The sequence below is a fragment of the Pseudophryne corroboree genome, chromosome 4 (genome assembly GCF_028390025.1).
Source record: "Pseudophryne corroboree isolate aPseCor3 chromosome 4, aPseCor3.hap2, whole genome shotgun sequence".
Classification (NCBI taxonomy): domain Eukaryota; kingdom Metazoa; phylum Chordata; class Amphibia; order Anura; family Myobatrachidae; genus Pseudophryne; species Pseudophryne corroboree.
Genome location: NC_086447.1, coordinates 873,872,925 through 873,894,200, shown reverse-complemented (window position 1 = coordinate 873,894,200; position 21,276 = coordinate 873,872,925). Strand labels below are relative to the sequence as shown.

The 21,276-nt window shown below is 47.8% G+C and overlaps 1 protein-coding gene across 4 annotated transcripts in view; it reads left to right on the top strand.

Moving 5' to 3' along the window:
• TMEM63B (transmembrane protein 63B) overlaps positions 1 to 21,276 on the top strand; it is a 128,320-nt gene that overhangs the window by 27,731 nt on the left and 79,313 nt on the right. For all 4 annotated transcript variants that reach the window (XM_063918827.1, XM_063918828.1, XM_063918829.1 and 1 more), the window contains exon 2: positions 13,472 to 13,685. In XM_063918827.1, the coding sequence (XP_063774897.1) occupies positions 13,494 to 13,685 (192 nt within the window). In that variant the 5' untranslated portion in view covers positions 13,472 to 13,493. The remainder of the gene's footprint in view (positions 1 to 13,471; positions 13,686 to 21,276) is intronic.

Genomic DNA, 21,276 nt, shown 5'->3' with positions numbered 1-21,276 from the left:
CGTCTTCGACTTTTCAGCCACATCTGGGTTCACTCACAGGTGGATCCCTGGGCAATAGAAATTGTTTCTCAGGGTTACAAGCTGGAATTCGAAGAGGTGCCTCCTCGCCGGTTTTTCAAATCGGCCCTGCCAGCTTCTCCCCCAGAAAGGGAGTTAGTTGTATCTTCAACAGGTGGTGGTCAAGGTTCCCCTACTTCAACAAGGGAGGGGATATTACTCAACCCTGTTTGTAGTCCCGAAACCGGACGGTTCGGTCAGACCCATTTTAAATTTAAAATCCTTGAACCTATACTTGAAAAGGTTCAAATTCAAGATGGAATCGCTCAGAACGGTCATCGCCAGCCTGGAAGGGGGGGATTTTATGGTATCCTTGAACATAAAGGATGCATACCTTCATGTTCCCATATATCCACCTCATCAGGCGTACCTGAGATTTGCGGAACAGGATTGTCATTACCAATTTCAGACGTTGCCGTTTGGGCTTTCCACGGCCCCGAGGATTTTCACCAAGGTAATGGCGGAAATGATGGTGCTCCTGCGCAAGCAGGGTGTCACAATTATCCCGTACTTGGACGATCTCATAAAAGCGAGATCAAGAGAGCGGTTGCTGAGCAGCGTGTCACTTTCACTGACAGTGTTACAGCAACACGGCTGGATTCTCAATATCCCGAAGTCGCAGTTGGTTCCTACGACTCGTCTGACCTTCTTGGGCATGATTCTGGATACGGACCAGAAAAGGGTTTATCTTCCGATAGAAAAGGCTCAGGAACTCATGACCCTGGTCAGGAATCTATTGAAGCCAAAACAGGTGTCAGTGCATCACTACACTCGAGTCCTGGGAAAGATGGTGGCATCGTACGAGGCCATTCCCTTCGGCAGGTTCCATGCGAGGACCTTCCAATGGGACCTACTGGACAAGTGGTCTGGGTCACATCTACAGATTCATCGGATGATCACCCTGTTCCCCAGGGCCAGGGTATCTCTCCTGTGGTGGCTACAGAGTGCTCACCTTCTAGAGGGCCGCAGGTTCGGCATTCAGGACTGGGTTCTGGTGACCACGGACGCGAGCCTCCGAGGTTGGGGAGCAGTCACACAGGGAAGAAACTTCCAAGGACTTTGGACAAGTCAGGAGGCTTGTCTTCACATCAACGTCCTGGAGCTGAGGGTCATATACAACGCCCTTCGTCAAGCAGAGATCTTACTTCGCGACCTACCAGTTCTGATTCAGTCAGACAACATCACCGCAGTGGCTCATGTAAACCGCCAGGGCGGCACAAGGAGCAGAGTGGCAATGGCGGAAGCCACCAGGATTCTTCGCTGGGCGGAAAATCATGTAAGCGCACTGTCAGCAGTGTTCATTCCGGGCGTGGACAAATGGGAAGCAGACTTCATCAGCAGGCACGACCTGCATCCAGGAGAGTGGGGACTTCATCAGGAAGTCTTCGCACAGATTGCAAATCTGTGGGGACTGCCCCAGATAGACATGATGGCGTCCCGCCTCAACAAAAAGCTGCAGAGGTATTGCGCCAGGTCAAGAGACCCTCAGGCGATAGCTGTGGACGCCCTAGTGACACCGTAGGTGTTCCAGGCGGTTTATGCGTTTCCTCCTCTTCCTCTCATCCCAAAGGTGTTGAGAATAATAAGAAAAAGAGGAGTACAGACAACTCTCATTGTTCCAGATTGGCCGCGAAGGGCCTGGTATCCGGATCTGCAGGAGATGCTCACAGACGATCCATGGCCTCTTCCTCTAAGGCAGGACCTGTTGCTACAGGGGCCCTGTCTGTTCCAAGACTTACCGCGGCTGCGTTTGACGGCATGGCGGTTGAACGCCGGATCCTAGTGGAAAAGGGCATTCCGGATGAGGTCATTCCTACTCTGATAAAGGCTAGGAAGGACGTGACCGCTAAACATTATCACCGTATATGGCAAAAGTATTTTTCTTGGTGTGAGGCCAGGAATGCTCCTACGGAAGAATTCCATCTGGGCCGTTTCCTTCACTTTCTACAAACTGGAGTGAATATGGGCCTAAAATTAGGCTCCATTAAGGTTCAGATTTCGGCCTTATCCATTTTCTTTCAGAAAGAATTAGCTTCTTTCCCAGAAGTACAGACTTTTGTGAAGGGAGTGCTGCATATTCAGCCTCCTTTTGTACCTCCGGTGGCGCCTTGGGACCTTAATGTGGTGTTGAGTTTCCTTAAGTCGCACTGGTTTGAACCACTTAAAACGGTGGAGTTAAAATATCTCACTTGGAAGGTGGTCATGTTGTTAGCCTTAGCTTCTGCTAGGCGAGTGTCGGAATTGGCGGCTTTGTCTCATAAAAGCCCCTATCTGGTTTTCCATATGGATAGAGTGGAATTGCGGACCCGTCCTCAATTTCTGCCTAAGGTGGTGTCATCTTTTCATATGAACCAACCTATTGTGGTGCCTGTGGCTACGCGAGACTTGGAGGATTCCGAGTCCCTTGATGTGGTCAGGGCTTTGAAAATTTATGTAGCCAGAACGGCTAGAGTCAGAAAAACAGAAGCACTGTTTGTGCTGTATACAGCCAACAAGGTTGGCGCTCCTGCTTCAAAGCAGACTATTGCTCGCTGGATCTGTAACACGATTCAGCAGGCTCATTCTACGGCTGGATTGCCGTTACCAAAATCGGTCAAGGCCCATTCCACTAGGAAGGTGGGCTCTTCTTGGGCGACTGCCCGAGGGGTCTCGGCACTACAGCTGTGCCGAGCAGCTACTTGGTCGGGTTCAAACACCTTTGCAAAATTCTATAAGTTTGATACCCTGGCTGAGGAGGACCTCCTGTTTGCTCAATCGGTGCTGCAGAGTCATCCGCACTCTCCCGCCCGTTTGGGAGCTTTGGTATAATCCCCATGGTCCTTATGGAGTCCCCAGCATCCTCTAGGACGTAAGAGAAAATAAGATTTTAAACCTACCGGTGAATCTTTTTCTTGTAGTCCGTAGAGGATGCTGGGCGCCCGTCCCAAGTGCGGACTACTTCTGCAAGGCTTGTATATAGTTTTGCTTACTAAAGGGTTATGTTATAGTTTCATCGGTCTCGGACTGATGCTATGTTGTTTTCATACTGTTAACTGGTTAGTATATCACAAGTTATACGGTGTGGATGGTGTGGGCTGGTATGAATCTTGCCCTTGGATTAACAAAAATCCTTTCTTCGTACTGTCCGTCTCCTCTGGGCACAGTTTCTCTAACTGAGGTCTGGAGGAGGGGCATAGAGGGAGGAGCCAGTGCACACCTATACCTAAAGTTCTTTCTTAAAGTGCCCATGTCTCCTGCGGAGCCCGTCTATTCCCCATGGTCCTTACGGAGACCCCAGCATCCTCTACGTACGGACTACGAGAAAAAGATTTACCGGTAGGTTTAAAATCTTATTTTATATATATATATATATATATATATATATATATATATATATATATATAATATATAATACTTTGCACATGTACAAACCATGCTGCACTGCAGGTGGGGTATATGTAGTGTGCAGAGAGATTATATTTTGTGGGCGTGTCCAGACTGAAATCTAAATTGCAGTGTAACAATACAACTGGCCAGTATTTGTCAGCTACATGCACAAGCAGCCAGTATTTACCCTGCATGCAAAACAATATGTGTGTATTTACACCCCTTGCATTGCTGCATGGTTTGCCCAGATGCATAGTTACTTGCTCTGCTCCCAACAAAGACTCAGGTCGTTGGAATCTAGAACAGCGGCTCTCAACCGGGGATACTCGCTGTGATGTTCAGTGGTAGGGGGAGGAAAGGGAAACACATCCAGTAGGTAATGCAGACAGTGTCCTAGGATCCGTAGCCCCATGCACCACAGTAGATCCCTGGTAACGGGAAGGAAATACAGAGTTTGGAGTTTAATACCTGCACCTACAAATGGCACATAGGCCTGCAAACAAAGGGTCTGCAAAATAAGAGATGAGCTGATTTTATTTCCCAGAAGCCTGTCTCATACATGTATTTGTTGATAATGAGATCTTGCAGCAAGTTCCACAATGTACCAGTTAGAGAGCTATATTTTAGGTTGTCGTTCTTTGTTGGGGTAATTGGGGCGGTGGGTGCAGCAAACCCTTCCGTTACACTGGCTGCAGGGATAGGATGTGAGTAGTATTGCCAGGTTGGGCATTTAGGAAGGAGTATCCCAGACCCTCCAACATGACCCGCCCCACTAGGTACAAAATGCTCTGTTCCTGGACTTCCCTCTTAATTTAGAATTGATTTAAATGATAAGAAAGCTGTTTCTTCACAGGTGATGGCAATAATAAATTAATAGGGAAGTCCAGAAACAGAGCATTTTGTACCTAGTGGCGCGGGTCATGTTGGAGGGTATGGGATACTTGCTGCAGGCCACCGAGTGACCCGTCAGTCCTCACAGGGGTCTAAGCTGGTAACCCCTCGAGTGCCAGTTATTGCTGCTGGGACACCATGCATAGAGTAAAGGGCTCTGTGTTTACCTGCTTAGAGACCTCTATGAGGTGTGGCTGAGCCGGAGAACGAATGCTGTAAATCCAGATCTGTGTCTTGTGTTGTCCCTGTCTTCCACGTTTGTTGTAGTGATAGACTGGTTTCTGGGTAGTGTGAGTAGGAAGTGTCACTGTGGCCTAACTGGAGCAGAGGTCGGTCTGTAAAGTGTCATTTAGGGCAATCTTGTAATACAGTCCCTGTATCTCTCCAGCGCAGCCGCATCATTCCTCATCTCCTGCCAGTTTACTCTCTGCTTGTAAGAATGCCAGATGCCATTAGGAGAATATAATGTGTGAGTGTTGTGAATTCCAACCATTTATTGTATTGTACTTGACCTGCGAGTAAGTGCCGCTTAGATCTTTCTTGACATAAGTGTCTGAAATACAGGAAATCTCAGTACACACACCCATTACTGGAATCTGGTCTGTTGGAGTTTTATATGGAAGCTTATCACACTTTGTCATCTCTGCCCTGCGTGCCATTATACTCTTCACGTTATCGGTGGTTGACCACTTGCGCTGTCCTTGGAGAATATTGGGTGCCTGATTGGCAGGTGAGCTTGTTTCCAACTACATAGGAAATGAGCGGCAGGTGAGCTTGGGTCCCGCTCTGTAGAGAGCGGCAGGTGAGCTTGGGTCCCGCTCTGTAGAGAGCGGCAGGTGAGCTTGGGTCCCGCTCTGTAGAGAGCGGCAGGTGAGCTTGGGTCCCGCTCTGTAGAGAGCGGCAGGTGAGCTTGGGTCCCGCTCTGTAGAGAGCGGCAGGTGAGCTTGGGTCCCGCTCTGTAGAGAGCGGCAGGTGAGCTTGGGTCCCGCTCTGTAGAGCGCGGCAGGTGAGCTTGGGTCCCGCTCTAGAGCGCGGCAGGTGAGCTTGGGTCCCGCTCTGTAGAGCGCGGCAGGTGAGCTTGGGTCCCGCTCTGTAGAGCGCGGCAGGTGAGCTTGGGTCCCGCTGAAAAGAAAGTGAGTAGTGACAGGTGAGCATGTGATAGCAAATCCACTCCAATGTGTATTAGTGTGTTAGCTCAGATATGTAAGTCACCATAATATACTTGATACAGGGTTCTTGTACTCGTAGAGCAGGATCTTTATGAATAGTGATGCTTGTTGATCAATAGCCCTTAAACGATCTGCCACAGAACCCATATAAAATAGTATAGTGTTCATTCTTGCACCCTGCACCTGTGTCACAGCCTGTGCAGTCCCTCTCTAGCAAACTGTGGTCTGTATTTCAGTGCTGAGATAAAGACCAGGCTGTGCTAGAAGCACCAGAGCAAAGCGAGACTCCCTAGGCAGGTAAGAAGAACTGCAGAGGGTTGTGACAGGTGCAAAGTGCATGAAACTAGAGTACACACAAAACACAACACATGCTCATTATACTCGGCCAAACAAACAAAGATAAAATCCTGCTGCACTTTGCGTCCTATTCTGTCTTCTCTCACCCAGTGCGGTCTGCTGACCTTTCCTTAGTTCCCACAAGACTAAAAGGCCCTTATATATCAGAAACCTGCTTTCCTGATCCGGCGGCACCACCGATCCGCCGGTTGAAGGTCCATCGACAAATCGGGGGAAATTCTTCATTTGAAAAATCCCCAATTTGGCGAACCCGACCAGGGGATCAGGATATTGCAGCAATCCACCACTGATGTATGGGGGCCTTTACATGAACACTGCATCCATCACACTGCACTGTGGCAATGTCTCTGTAATAAATGTCTTATTGTGTCAGAATACAGTGGAAGTGATAAAGGAAGTACTGTGAATATTGGCATTATTTCCTGTTCTACTACTACAAGTGCCAAAGATTATCATTTACTGTCACTCAGTGAAGTCTCATACTCTCATTTAGTCTTATGGCACGCCAAACCAACTAGATGGCCCTTGGAGCACTACAATTCCCATCATTATATAGGGTAGAATGTATCAAGCAGTGTAAAGAGTGAAGTTTCCCATTGCAACAGTCCACTTCTACCTATCATTTTACAGAATGCACTTGATGAGAAATGTTAGCTTTGAAGTGGTTTGGTTGCTATAGGCAACTTCTCCACTCTTTTTACACTGCTTGATGCACTTCTCCCATAGTAATGGGGAGATGTCTCAAGCCTTGGAGAGAGATAAAGTGGCGTAGTGGCCCATAGCAATCGCCAGCATCAAAGGCCGGCTACATATCAGAACAATGGCCCGTCGGGGCGATTTCCCTTCACCCCGGAACATGCCAGGTTGCCATTACACACGAAGAAGATTTAATAAACAACGAAACGATCGCTGTTCCGTCTTTTATTAATATGCACGGCGCCGCACGCAATATCATCTTGTTAGCCATGCAGCACAGCCATCCGAAAGATGTTACCATTGAGTGTACACATCAGGCGATATGCGGGATTTGTTGTGCCGTTTACTTTGGGCGAAACTTCCACTTTCTCTCTCCATGGCTTGATACATTTCCCCCTTTTATATGTTAAGGCTAATTTCTGATCAGTATTAATGCAAGTAAAAACAACAGGGAATACTGGAAGTATAACAAAACTGGTAGGAATGGCAGAGAGGTGACAGCAGTGTACTCTCCCCTCTGCAAGATGCACAGTCACTGTAAGGGGAGGGCAAGCTGGGTACAGTCATGTGAGGATGTTATCTCACGGATTCTTATCTCATATACAGCTGTAACTGCAGGTCACATAGCCGCATATATCCCGTTACTAGATTGTGCGATCATGTGAGGGATCTTCACTGTTACTGTATAGCTTGCCAGATTGAAGGCCAAGACCTCCCCCCAACCCTGGGCTGGCCGCGGACTGTGAGCACTTAGGGGAGCTGGCTGGTCACCTTAATAACTTTATTAGTTTAGGTGAAACATGTATATTACGTATAAATATGTACAGACGGGCGCTCTCTCTCTCCTCTCTCTCTCTCTCCCCTCTCTCTCCCCTCTCTCTCTCCCCTCTCTCTCCTCCTCCTCCTCTCCCCCCCCTCTCTCTCTCTCTCTCTCTCTCTCTCTCTCTCTCTCACTCCCCCCCTCCTCTTTCTCTCTCTCTCTCTCTCTCTCTCTCTCCCCCCTTCTCTCTCCCCCCCCTCTCTCCCCCCCCCCCTCTCTCTCTCTCTCTCTCTCTCTCTCTCTCTCTCTCTCTCTCTCTCTCTCTCTCTCTCTCTCTCTCGTATGAGTATAGAGCGGATTTGTGCAGGGTGAAATAACTCCATATTGGTGATGCAAAGACTAGGCTGAAAAGCACAGAGAGTTGGTAGCAAGGTATTGCAGTGTTATCCGTAAACGTTGCAGTGTAGAATTCTTTTGGATTTGGAAAATGTGCCTACAAAGTAATAATTGTGGGGATGGGGGAGGGGGACTATTTGTGACTCCGATGCGTGCCACGTCCTGGTGACAAATGCTGTGAAGCACAGTCTGTACGCTGAGACACGGGTCATGTCCGGCTCCAGACCACAATGCTGCAATCCGCGTTAGGTCTGGCTGTTGTCCTTTATTGATTACTGTAGTGTAATATGTGCCTGTGTGTGTATATGTATGTCTCTGTTCCGCCACTGTCTCAGCATTATCCTCTGTATGCCGCTGACAGCCGGGTCCTGCAAGGTGACGATTATCCCTGGCTGTTACATAGAGCTCTGCTGGGTAAGCACGTTATCTCTCATCCTATTAAATCAGCTTGGAGAACATTATCTATGGATAGAGAGGCTGACAAGGTGACTTGTCTAGAACATGTATGTCATGTATCATGAGACATAGATTGGCATGTGCCAGGCACGTCCCAGTAAGAATAGTGCCTACTCTCCTCTCTTCCGGAACATTGCCGCATAGGAGATCCGAAACACTGTCCTCTTGCCTGTTTCCCCATGTCAGTGTGCTGTCAGAGGTTTTACAAGTCCCCCATCCAATGCACACTAACCATGACCAACAGAGCTTACAGTCTAATGGGGCTACAAAGACCGTACAGTACATATTACTAGACCTGGAGCAGATGGGCTCTGGCTGTAATGGTGATCTGTTGTGTTGCTGCTGTAGATGTCCAAGTATTTGACAATGAGACCGTCAGCTCTTTGGGTTGGAGCATGCTTTAGCTAGGCCGGCGCACCTGCATTGTGCATTACTCTGGGCTCTGTAAATAGGATTATACATGCAGCCTAACCATCCCAGTGAGGGCATCCATGTGTCATCGGCCCCTAGGCTGGACTCCTGTAACCTAGGAGATGGAGGATTGTGACTCACAAGCTGATGCTGGCTGGTTAACCCCTTATTGCCCTGCAGACATTGGCGTATTGTGCACAGTGCTGTGTATAGCTCAGGAGCGGCCGGTATAAAATGTATTTCAGGACATAGGATGGTATGCTAGGCGTCCGGGTCGTGCATCTACTGAAGCCATCGGACGAAGCTCCCAGCAGTGTCCTCTAAGTGCATTGTCCTCCCTGGCATGTAACCGGCAGACAAAGCGGTTTAGGTAAACGCCAAATAAATAAACGCATGACCCGTTGTTGCCAGCTAAATCCGCGCTGTCACCGTAGAGTGGTATAAACATTTGATTAAATGTTGTTCTTTTGTGGGAGATTTTGTTTATTTTATGTTTGTGGGTCTTTGCTTCTTCTAATTTTTATTATCATCACCACAATATGGCTGGTTATTATCAGAATAGCATATTAATCTGTATCCGCAACATGTTTGTGTGCCAGAACGATGTAGCAGGTTGTAGTCTTAATCTCATTTTTTTACGGAGACGTCAGTGGCGATGGCATGTCCAGGTTTGCACTAATATACCGTGCTGACCAGTTTCTTCCCTTGTATTAAGAGCAGTGCTCCGGGGTCATTGTGTTTGTGTACAGGTGAGACACTGCCCCCGGGGCTCATTGTGTCTGTGTACAGGTAAGACACTGCCCCCGGGGCTCATTGTGTCTGTGTACAGGTGAGACACTGCCCCCGGGGCTCATTGTGTCTGTGTACAGGTAAGACACTGCCCCCGGGGGTCATTGTGTCTGTGTACATGTGAGACACTGCCCACTGGGGTCGTTGTCTCTAGATACAGGTGAGACACTGCCCCCTGGGGACATTGGGGTAAATGTATGAAGCAGTAAAAAGAGTGGAGAAGTGAGCCAGTGGAGAAGTTGCCCATGGCAACCAATCGGCTGCTCTGTATAATTTTATAGTATGCAAATTATAAATGTTACTTCAATGCTGATTGGTTGTCATGGGCAACTTCTCCACTGGCTCACTTCTCCACTCTTATTACTGCTTCATACATTTACCCCATTGTCTCTGGGTACAGGTGAGACACTGCCCCTTGGGGTCATTGTATCTGGATACAGGTGAGCCTTTGGCATTGGGCACTAATGTTCCCACCTGTTTCCGTTCTGTAGGTAGGGAATTATGTGCCGCTACCTTGGGCAGAAACGTGGGTTCCTTAGACCCTGGTGGGGCAGTTCCAGTCTGAAGAAGGGCCCACACACATGATCTATTACTACTAGAGTTGGCAGTTTAAACCAAATGTTTTTTTAAACACACTCTGTTTTTTTTTATATGCTGTGACTTCTTAAAAAAATTCCACATTCTTGTTGCTTGTGGTCTTCTAAGTAAGCTGAACCAATGCAGCAAATCACTCGCACAACAAAGATATAGGGAGGTGAATCAGATAAGAGGTGCTAAATCTGCCTAGCATCAAACTCTCTACCCCAATATTCCCATAGGACAGGAAAAAAACACAGTTAACACTCACAATCTTAAAGAATAAACAACAACAACACATTAAACAGACAATACACAGAAAAACACCTCATGGTTTAATCTTCATGGGAACTGAAAAGGCATCTAAACTAGTGTTTTTATAAAAAAAAATGTTTAATGACACTGACCTATCCAGTGCTAATGCTTGGCTCTCTTTCTTTTCTTGTGTTTGTGCATCTCTCTGAAAAGTACTTTTTACATGTTTTAATTATGTTTGGTCTAAACCTGGAATTATTGAAAGATTTCAAATAAATCATATCAAAGCCTAATTTCTTTGGATTGTTAATGTTAGAAAACATTAAGGGGTATATGCAATTAGCGGCGAATCGCGGCAATTTTTCGCCCGTTTTTTAATTCGACACAATTCGACCGTCGAATTCCGGCAAGTGGGTGCCGAAATTCACCATATTCAATAAAAAACGGATTCGACAGTCCCGCTGTCGAAAAACGGCTGATTTGACGGATTTTGAGCCGATTTTTAAACGGGAAAAAACACGAAAAAAAATTGCGTGGGGTCCCCCCTCCAAAGCATAACCAGCCTCTGGCTCTTCGAGCCGGTCCTGGTTCTAAAAATCCGGGGGGGGGGAAATGACAGGGGGATCCCCCGTATTTTTAAAACCAGCACCGGGCTCTGCGCCTGGTGCTGGTGCAAAAAATACGGGGGACAAAAAGAGTAGGGGTCCCCCGTATTTTTTTACACCAGCATCGGGCTCCACTAGCTGGACAGATAATGCCACAGCCGGGGGTCACTTTTATACAGCGCCCTGCGGCCGTGGCATTAAATATCCAACTAGTCACCCCTGGCCGGGGTACCCTGGGGGAGTGGGGACCCCTTCAATCAAGTGGTCCCCCCCCCCCCCCCAGCCACCCAAGGGCCAGGGGTGAAGCCCGAGACTGTCCCCCCCCCCCCCCCCCCCATCCAAGGGCTGCGGATGGGGGGCTGATAGCCTTGAGAAAATGTAAAGAATATTGCTTTTTCCAGTAGTACTACAAGTCCCAGCAAGCTGGTACTTGGAGAACCAAAAGTACCAGCATGCGGGAGAAAAACGGGCCCGCTGGTACCTGTAGTCCTACTGGAAAAAAAATACCCAAATAAAAACAGGAGACACACACCGTGAAAGTAAAACTTTATTTCACACCTGCCGACACAGACATACTTACCTATGTTGACCCACCGACTGCCACACCCCCCTCGTCACTGAAGAATCCTGGGTACCTGTGAAGAAAATTATACTCACCTGATCCAGGGTCCAGATTATAATCCACGTACTTGGCCAAAAAAAAAACACCCGGACCAGGCGGACTGAAAGGGGTCCCATGTTTACACATGGGACCTCTTTCCCCGAATGCCGGGACCCCACGTGACTGCTGTCACAGAAGGTCCCTTCTGCCAATCAGGAAGCGCTACTTCGAGGCACTCACCTGATTGGCTGTATGCGCGTCTGCTGGCATACAGCCAATCGCACAGCTCCCTCCATTAGTTTCAATGGTGGGAACTTTGCCGTCAGCGGTGGGGTTACCCGCGGTCAGCCGCTGACCGCGGGTGACCTCACCGCTGACCGCAAAATTCCCACCATTGAATATAATGGAGAGGCTTTGCAATGCGCTGTCTGACAGCTCAGACGCGCATAGCCAATCAGCAGAGTGCCAGGACGTTGCGCTCGCTGATTGGCTGAAGAGACCTTTCTGTGACAGCAGTCACGGGGGGGTCTCTGCATTCGGGGAAAGGGGTCCCATGTGTAAACATGGGACCCCTTTCAGTCCGTTTTGGTCCGGGTGTTCGTTTTTGTTTTTTTGCCAAGTACGAGGATTATAATCTGGACACTGGATCAGGTGAGTATAATTTTATTCACAGGTACACGTGGATTCTGCTTGGACAAGTGGACCGAACGTCGTGTCAACATAGGTAAGTATGTGTGTGTGTCGACATGTATGTAATAAAGTTTTACTTTCAAGGTGTGCGTATCCTGTTTTTATTTGGGTATTTTTTTCCCAGTAGAACTACAGGTACCAGCGGGCCCGTTTTTCTCCCGCATGCTGGTACTTGTGGTTCTCCAAGTACCAGCTTGCGGGGGAGGCTTGCTGGGACTTGTAGTACTACTGAAAAAAACAATATTCTTTACATTTTCTCAAGGCTATCAGCGAACCATCCGCAGCCCTTGGATGGGGGGGGGGGGGGGGGGACAGCCTCGGGCGTCACCCCTGGCCCTTGGGTGGCTGGGGGGGGGGGGGACCCCTTGATTGAAGGGGTCCCCACTCCAGGGTACCCCGGCCAGGGGTGACTAGTTGGATATTTAATGCCACGGCCGCAGGGCGCTGTATAAAAGTGACCCCCGGCTGTGGCATTATCTGTCCAGCTAGTGGAGCCCGATTCTGGTGTAAAAATACGGGGGACCCCTACTCTTTGTCCCCCGTATGTTTTGCATCAGGCGCAGAGCCCGGTGCTGGTTTTAAAAATACGGGGGATCCCCTGTCCGTTTTCCCCCCGGATTTTTAGAACCAGGACCGGCTCGAAGAGCCCGAGGCTGGTTATGCTTAGGAGGGGGGACCCCACGCAATTTTTTTTCGGGTTTTTACCATTCCATTTAAAAAAAAAAAATATTTTTTTTTTTTTACAAATATATAAATAATACTTGTGCCTCCAAAAAAGACAAACCAAGTACCTAATCCCTACTAATATAAATAGATATGCTATGACCAATAAAAAAAACACCAAAAAAAACAGGTTTTAAATTTTTTTTATTAGATTCCGCCACCAAAGTGTGGCGGATTGAAAATGACGAATTTACTGTCTAAAAGCACTGTTGTCGAATTTCCAAACTTCAATTGAATATACTTTTGGCGAATTGCCGCATTTGTACCATTGCAGAAATGTCGAATTTCGAAAAGTCGAATTTGTAAAGTCCGTTTTTTTGACAAAAAGTACTGAATTGCATTGGCGAAATTTTTTTTTTGGGTGAAAAAGTCCCGTTTTTCGACAATTTCGGGAATTCGACCGCAATTGCATATACCCGTAAATATGGTAGATCAAGGTTTCTTATACATAGCAATGTTTCGCAGTATTATAATAAACATGATTATCTTTTATTTTTTTTCCATTAATACGTTAATGCAAAAAAAATAAAAAAAATTGGTTTAAAAAAAAAAAACCTGTTTAAACCCAAAAAAGCAGGGTGGTTTTTTGGGGGGGTTTTGTTGTGTTTTTTTTTTTTTTTTTTTAAACTAATTGCTACTCTCTAAACTTGCTTCTGTTTATGTTTCCTTGCAGGCCGGAGAATGATAAAGTAGCCATGACTCCATTTTTCCTTGGCTCCCTGGCCTCCATGGGCACTACAGCCACTTCCTCTTGCACAGGAACCACTTGTAGCAATGCCACCACCAGGGACTACTGCTACAGCGCCCGCATCCGCAGCACCGTACTGCAGGGCCTACCGTTTGGGGGGGTGCCAACCGTACTGGCCCTAGACTTCATGTGCTTTCTGGTGAGTAGTTGCCCCACATTGCTGTCACTGCAATATCCTCTGGTGACATCCCAATCTTATGACGTTATCACATTGTATGCAGAGAACGAGTGCTGGTTATGTGAATGGGCAGATGTACTAAACCGTGGAGAGAAAGTATCAGCCAATCAAACACAGCCTGTAACATGGCAGTGAGGAGCTGATTGGCTGGTACTGTATCTCTCTCTCTCTAAGGTTTAGCACCCCTCATCCATATATGTCTGTTATACACGCCATAAATCTCACGTTCTGTCTGAGGAATATGCTTCTGTCTCCGCCTCTAGAACCAATATTGCTATTATATAATGTTAACCAATCATAACCGGGGGGCAGCAGTGCATTGTGCCAGTCAGGGCTAATGGGAAGAGCATACGCTGTTCTATGCCAGGCTGGAGGGCGAAGGTTCTTCTGAGACCCCAGGCGCTGACTCACCATTCTGCATCAGCTGCTGGCTCTATGGTTGCTAATCAGCCGCTTTAATTTAATCCCTGCTGTGGCTGATGGGGGTTTAATCACCGGAGGAGAGAGCAGAGCCCACGTTGCGCTCAGTAACGTACATGTAATATTCTGCTTAGTAATGCAGTGAAGATCTTTCACTTTCAGAAGTTCTAAATGCCATTATCATGAGTTGGTCAGGATGATGTGCTCTGCTGACCTCTAGTGGCCATATCAACATACAGCTATTTATTTATAAACAGATTATTATATAGAAACATAGAATTTGACGGCAGATAAGAACCACTTGGCCCATCTAGTCTGCCCATTTTTTTTATCCTTTAGGTAATCGCAACCCTTTTTGAACCTTAATTCTTTGTAAGGATATTCATATGCCTATCCCAAGCATGTTTAAATTGCTCTACAGTCTTCGCTTCTACCACCTCTGATGGGAGGCTATTCCACTTATCCACTACCCTTTCTGTGAAATAATTTTTCCTCAAATTTCCCCTGAACCTGCCTCCCTCCAGTTTCAGTGTATGTCCTCGAGTTCGAATACTTCTCTTCCTTTGAAGAATGTTTCCCTCCTGAACTTTGTTAAAACTTTTGGTATATTTGAAAGTTTCTATCATGTCTCCCCTTTTCCTTCTCTCCTCCATACTATACATGTTAAGATCTTTAAGTTTTGTGATGCAGGCCATGCACCATTTTAGTTGCCCTTCTTTGTACACTCTCTAATGTATTTATATCCTTCTGGAGATATGGTCTCCAGAACTGGACACAGTATTCCAGATGAGTCCGCACCAATGACCTATACAGTGGCATTATTACTTCTCTTTTCCTGCTACTGATTCCTCTCCCTATGCAACCAAGCATCTGACTTGCCTTTCTCATTGCTGCAAATTGTTGCATTGCTTTCCTGCCTTTAAGTCACTTGAAATAGTGACTCCTATATCCGTTTCCTCCTCAGTAGTTTCCATTATAGTACCCTTGATACTATATTTAGCCTTTGGGTTTTTGAGACCCAAGTGCATGATTTTGCATTTTTTAGAATTAAACTGTAGTTGCCATGTTCTTGACCATTTTTCTAGCCTAGCTAGGTCATCAATCATTTGTTTTACCCCTCCTGGTGTGTCTACCCTGTTGCATATATTTGTATCATCTGCAAAAAGGCATACTTTCCCTTCAATACCATTTGCAATGTCACCAACAAAGATATTAAAGAGAACTGGTCCGAGTACAGAACCCTGGGGTACTCCACTGGTAACATTTCCCTCCATAGATAGCACTCCATTTTCTACAACTGTCTGTTTCCTATCCTGCAACCGGGTTCTTATCCATTTAACTATTTTATAATCCACCCCCACACTTTCAAGTTTATTTATCAGTCTGCGATGTGGGACAGTGTCAAATGCCTTACTAAAGTCTAGATATGCTACATCTACAGATCCCCCTTGATCTATTATTTTCATCACAGAGTCAAAAAAGTCAATAAGATTTGTTTGGCATGATCTCCCATCAGTAAATCCATGCTGTTTTGGATCCTGTAAGTTGTTTGATTTAAGCTATTCCACAACTCTTTCTTTTAGTAGTTTTTCCATTACTTTCCCTACTACTGATGTAAGGCTTACTGGTCTGTAGTTACTTGCTTCTTCCTTGCTTCCACCTTTGTACAATGGAACTACATTTGCTCTTTTCCAGTCCTCTGGAATGGCACCTGTATTTAGTGACTGGTTAAATAATTCTGTTAATGGTGCCACCAGCACATCTTTTATCTCTTTTAGTATCCTTGGGTGTATCCCATCTGGCCCCATTGATTTATCCACTTTTAGTTTTGAAAGTTCAGTTAGGACCTTCTCCTCTGTAAATGTACTTTCTCTAACGTCCTAAGTGGATGCTGGGAACTCCGTAAGGACCATGGGGAATAGCGGCTCCGCAGGAGACTGGGCACAACTAAAGAAAGCTTTAGGACTACCTGGTGTGCACTGGCTCCTCCCTCTATGACCCTCCTCCAGACCCCAGTTAGAATTTTGTGCCCGGCCGAGCTGGATGCACACTAGGGGCTCTCCTGAGCTCTTAGAAAGAAAGTAATATTTAGTTTTTTTATTTTCAGTGAGATCTGCTGGCAACAGACTCACTGCTACGAGGGACCTAGGGGAGAGAAGCGAACCTACCTGCTTGCAGCTAGCTTGGGCTTCTAGGCTACTGGACTCCATTAGCTCCAGAGGGATCGAACACAGGCCCAGCCTCGGTCGTCCGGTCCCGGAGCCGCGCCGCCGTCCCCTAGCAGAGCCAGAAGCAAGAAGACGTTCCTGGAAATCGGCGGCAGAAGACTTCGGTTTTCATTAAGGTAGCGCACAGCACTGCAGCTGTGCGCCATTGCTCCCCAGGCACACCACATACTACGGTCACTGATGGGTGCAGGGCGTTGGGGGGGGGGGGGGGGGGCGCCCTGGGCTGCAATATAAGTACCTTACTTGGCAAATTAACACATAATATAGCCTTTAAGACTATATATGTGTAAAATCCCCTGCCATAACTGTATAAAAAAAGCGGGAGAAGCCCGCCGGAAAAGGGGCGGGGCTATCTCCCTCAGCACACTGGCGCCATTTTCCCTCACAGCTCCGCTGGAAGGATCGCTCCCCAGGCTCTCCCCTGCAGTTCCAGACTACATAGGGTAAAAAAGAGAGGGGGTGCACTAAATTTAGGCGCAATCTGTGATATATAAGCAGCTATAAGGGGTAAAATCACTGTGTAGTGTGTATCCTTGTTTTATATAGCGCTCTGGTGTGTGCTGGCATACTCTCTCTCTGTCTCCCCAAAGGGCTTTGTCCCTGTGTGTGTGCGGTGTGTCGGTACGGCTGTGTCGACATGTTTGATGAGGAGGCTTATGTGGAGGCGGAGCAGGTGCCGATAAATGTGATGTCACCCCCTGCGGGGTCGACACCTGAGTGGATGGATATGTGGAAGGAATTACGCGACCGTGTCAACTCCTTACATAAAAGGTTTGACGACATATCAGATGTGGGACAGCCGGCTTCTTAGCCCGTGCCTGCCCAGACGTCTCAAAAGCCATCAGGGGCTCTAAAACGCCTGCTACCTCAGATGGCAGACACAGATGCCGACACAGATACTGACTCCAGTGTCGACGATGATGAGACTAGTGTACATTCCAATAGAGCCACACGTTACATGATTACGGCAATGAAAAATGTGTTGCACATTTCTGATATTACCCCAGGTACCACAAAAAAGGGTATTATGTTTGGGGAGAAAAAACTACCAGTGGTTTTTCCCCCTTCTGATGAATTAAATGAAGTGTGTGAAGAAGCGTGGGCTTCCCCCGATAAGAAACTAGTAATTTCTAAAAAGTTACTAATGGCGTACCCTTTCACGCCAGAGGATAGGTCACGTTGGGAGACATCCCCTAGGGTAGATAAAGCGCTCACACGCCTGTCAAAGAAGGTGGCACTACCGTCTCCGGACACGGCCACCCTAAAGGAGCCTGCTGATAGGAAGCAGGAGGCTATCCTGAAGTCTGTTTATACACACTCAGGTATTATACTGAGACCAGCTATTGCTTCAGCATGGATGTGCAGTGCTGCAGCTGCGTGGTCAGATTCCCTGTCAGAAAATATTGATACCTTAGACAGGGACACTATATTGCTAACCATAGAGCATATTAAAGACGCAGTCTTATACATGAGAGATGCACAGAGGGATATTTGCCGGCTGGCATCTAAAATAAGTGCAATGTCCATTTCTGCCAGGAGGGGTTTATGGACTCGGCAGTGGACAGGGGATGCAGATTCTAAAATGCACATGGAAGTTTTGCCTTACAAGGGTGAGGAGTTGTTTGGGGATGGTCTCTCGGACCTCGTTTCCACAGCGACAGCTGGGAAGTCAGCATTTTTACCCCATGTTCCCTCACAGCCAAAGAAAGCACCGTATTATCAGGTACAGTCCTTTCGGCCCCAGAAAGGCAAGCGGGTTAAAGGCGCGTCCTTTCTGCCCAGAGGCAGAGGTAGAGGGAAAAAGCTGCAGCATACAGCCAGTTCCCAGGAACAAAAGCCCTCCCCCGCTTCCTCTAAGTCCACCGCATGACGCTGGGGCTCCACAGGCGGAGCCAGGTACGGTGGGGGCCCGTCTCAAGAACTTCAGCGACCAGTGGGCTCGCTCACGGGTGGATCCCTGGATTCTACAAGTAGTAACTCAGGGGTACAAGCTGGAATTCGAGACGTCTCCCCCTCGCCGTTTCCTCAAATCTGCCTTGCCAACAGCTCCCCCGGACAAGGAGGTAGTGCTGGAGGCAATTCATAAGCTGTATTCGCAGCAGGTGATAGTCAAGGTACCCCTCCTTCAACAAGGAAGGGGTTACTATTCCACAATGTTTGTGGTACCGAAACCGGACGGTTCGGTGAGACCCATTTTAAATTTGAAATCCTTGAACACCTATATAAAAAGGTTCAAGTTCAAGATGGAATCGCTCAGGGCGGTTATTTCAAGCCTGGAGGAAGGGGATTACATGGTATCACTGGACATCAAGGATGCTTACCTACATGTCCCCATTTACCTTCCTCACCAGGAGTACCTCAGATTTGTGGTACAGGACTGTCATTACCAATTCCAGACGTTGCCGTTTGGTCTGTCCACGGCACCGAGGGTATTTACCAAGGTAATGGCCGAAATGATGATACTCCTTCGAAAAAAGGGAGTTTTAATTATCCCATACTTGGACGGTCTCCTTATAAAGGCGAGGTCCAGGGAGCAGTTGTTGGTTTGGGTAGCATTATCTCGGGAGGTGCTACAACAGCACGGTTGGATTCTGAATATTCCAAAGTCACAGCTGGTTCCTACGACACGTCTACTGTTTCTGGGGATGGTTCTGGACACAGACCAGAAAAGGGTGTTTCTCCCGGAGGAGAAAGCCAAGGAGTTGTCGTCTCTAGTCAGAGATCTCCTGAAACCAAAACAGGTCTCGGTGCATCACTGCACGCGAGTTCTGGGTAAAATGGTAGCTTCCTACGAAGCAATTCCATTCGGCAGGTTCCATGCAAGAATCTTTCAGTGGGATCTGTTGGACAAGTGGTCCGGATCCCATCTTCAGATGCATCGGCTGATAACCCTGTCTCCAAGTACCAGGGTGTGTCTGCTGTGGTGGCTGCAGAGTGCTCATCTTCTAGAGGGCCGCAGATTCGGCATACAGGACTGGGTCCTGGTGACCACGGATGCCAGCCTTCGAGGCTGGGGGGCAGTCACACAGGGAAGAAACTTCCAAGGGCTATGGTCAAGCCAGGAGATTTCCCTACACATAAATATTCTGGAACTAAGGGCCATCTACAATGCCCTAAGTCAGGCAAGACCCCTGCTTCAAAACCAGCCGGTACTGATCCAGTCAGACAACATCACGGCGGTCGCCCATGTAAACCGACAGGGCGGCACGAGAAGCAGGACGGCGATGGCAGAAGCCACAAGGATTCTCCGATGGGCAGAAAATCACGTGTTAGCACTGTCAGCAGTGTTCATTCCGGGAGTGGATAACTGGGAAGCAGACTTCCTCAGCAGGCACGACCTCCACCCGGGAGAGTGGGGACTTCATCCAGAAGTCTTTCAGCTGATTGTAAATCGCTGGGAAAGGCCACTGGTGGACATGATGGCGTCCCGCCTCAACAAAAAGCTAGAAAGATTTTGCGCCAGGTCGAGAGACCCTCAGGCAATAGCTGTGGACGCTCTAGTGACACCGTGGGTGTACCAGTCGGTTTATGTGTTCCCTCCTCTTCCTCTCATACCCAAGGTACTGAGGATAATAAGACGAAGAGGAGTAAGAACTATACTCATTGTTCCGGATTGGCCAAGAAGAGCTTGGTACCCAGAACTTCAAGAGGTGATCTCAGAGGACCCATGGCCTCTGCCGCTCAGACAGGACCTGCTGCTGCAGGGGCCCTGTCTGTTCCAAGACTTACCGCGGCTGCGTTTGACGGCATGGCGGTTGAACGCCGGATCCTGAAGGAAAAGGGCATTCCGGAGGAAGTCATCCCTACGCTGATTAAAGCTAGGAAAGAAGTGACCGCAAACCATTATCGCCGCATATGGCGAAAATATGTTGCGTGGTGTGAGGCCAGGAAGGCCCCAACGGAGGAATTTCAGCTGGGCCGTTTTCTGCACTTCCTACAGTCAGGGGTGACTATGGGCCTAAAATTGGGTTCCATTAAGGTCCAGATTTCGGCTCTATCGATTTTCTTCCAGAAAGAACTGGCTTCACTACCTGAAGTTCAGACATTTGTTAAGGGAGTGCTGCATATTCAGCCCCCTTTTGTGCCCCCAGTGGCACCTTGGGATCTCAACGTGGTGTTGAATTTCCTAAAGTCACATTGGTTTGAACCACTTAAAACCGTGGATTTAAAATATCTCACGTGGAAAGTGGTCATGCTGTTGGCCTTGGCTTCGGCCAGGCGTGTGTCAGAATTGGCGGCTTTATCATGTAAAAGCCCTTATCTGATTTTCCATATGGATAGGGCGGAATTGAGGACTCGTCCCCAATTTCTCCCAAAGGTGGTTTCAGCTTTTCATTTGAACCAGCCTATTGTGGTACCTGCGGCTACTCGTGACTTGGAGGATTCCAAGTTGCTGGACGTAGTCCGGGCCCTAAAAATCTATGTTTCCAGGACAGTTGGAGTCAGAAAGACTGACTCGCTATTTATCCTGCATGCACCCAACAAGTTGGGTGCGCCTGCTTCAAAGCAGACTATTGCTCGCTGAATCTGTAACACGATTCAACTTGCACATTCTGCGGCTGGACTGCCGCATCCTAAATCTGTAAAAGCCCATTCCACGAGGAAGGTGGGCTCTTCTTGGGCGGCTGCCCGAGGGGTCTCGGCTTTACAACTTTGCCGAGCAGCTACTTGGTCGGGGTCAAACACATTTGCTAAATTCTACAAGTTTGATACCCTGGCTGAGGAGGACCTAGAGTTCGCTCATTCGGTGCTGCAGAGTCATCCGCACTCTCCCGCCAGTTTGGGAGCTTTGGTATAATCCCCATGGTCCTTACGGAGTTCCCAGCATCCACTTAGGACGTTAGAGAAAATAAGATTTCTCTATCGTCCTAGTGGATGCTGGGGTTCCTGAAAGGACCATGGGG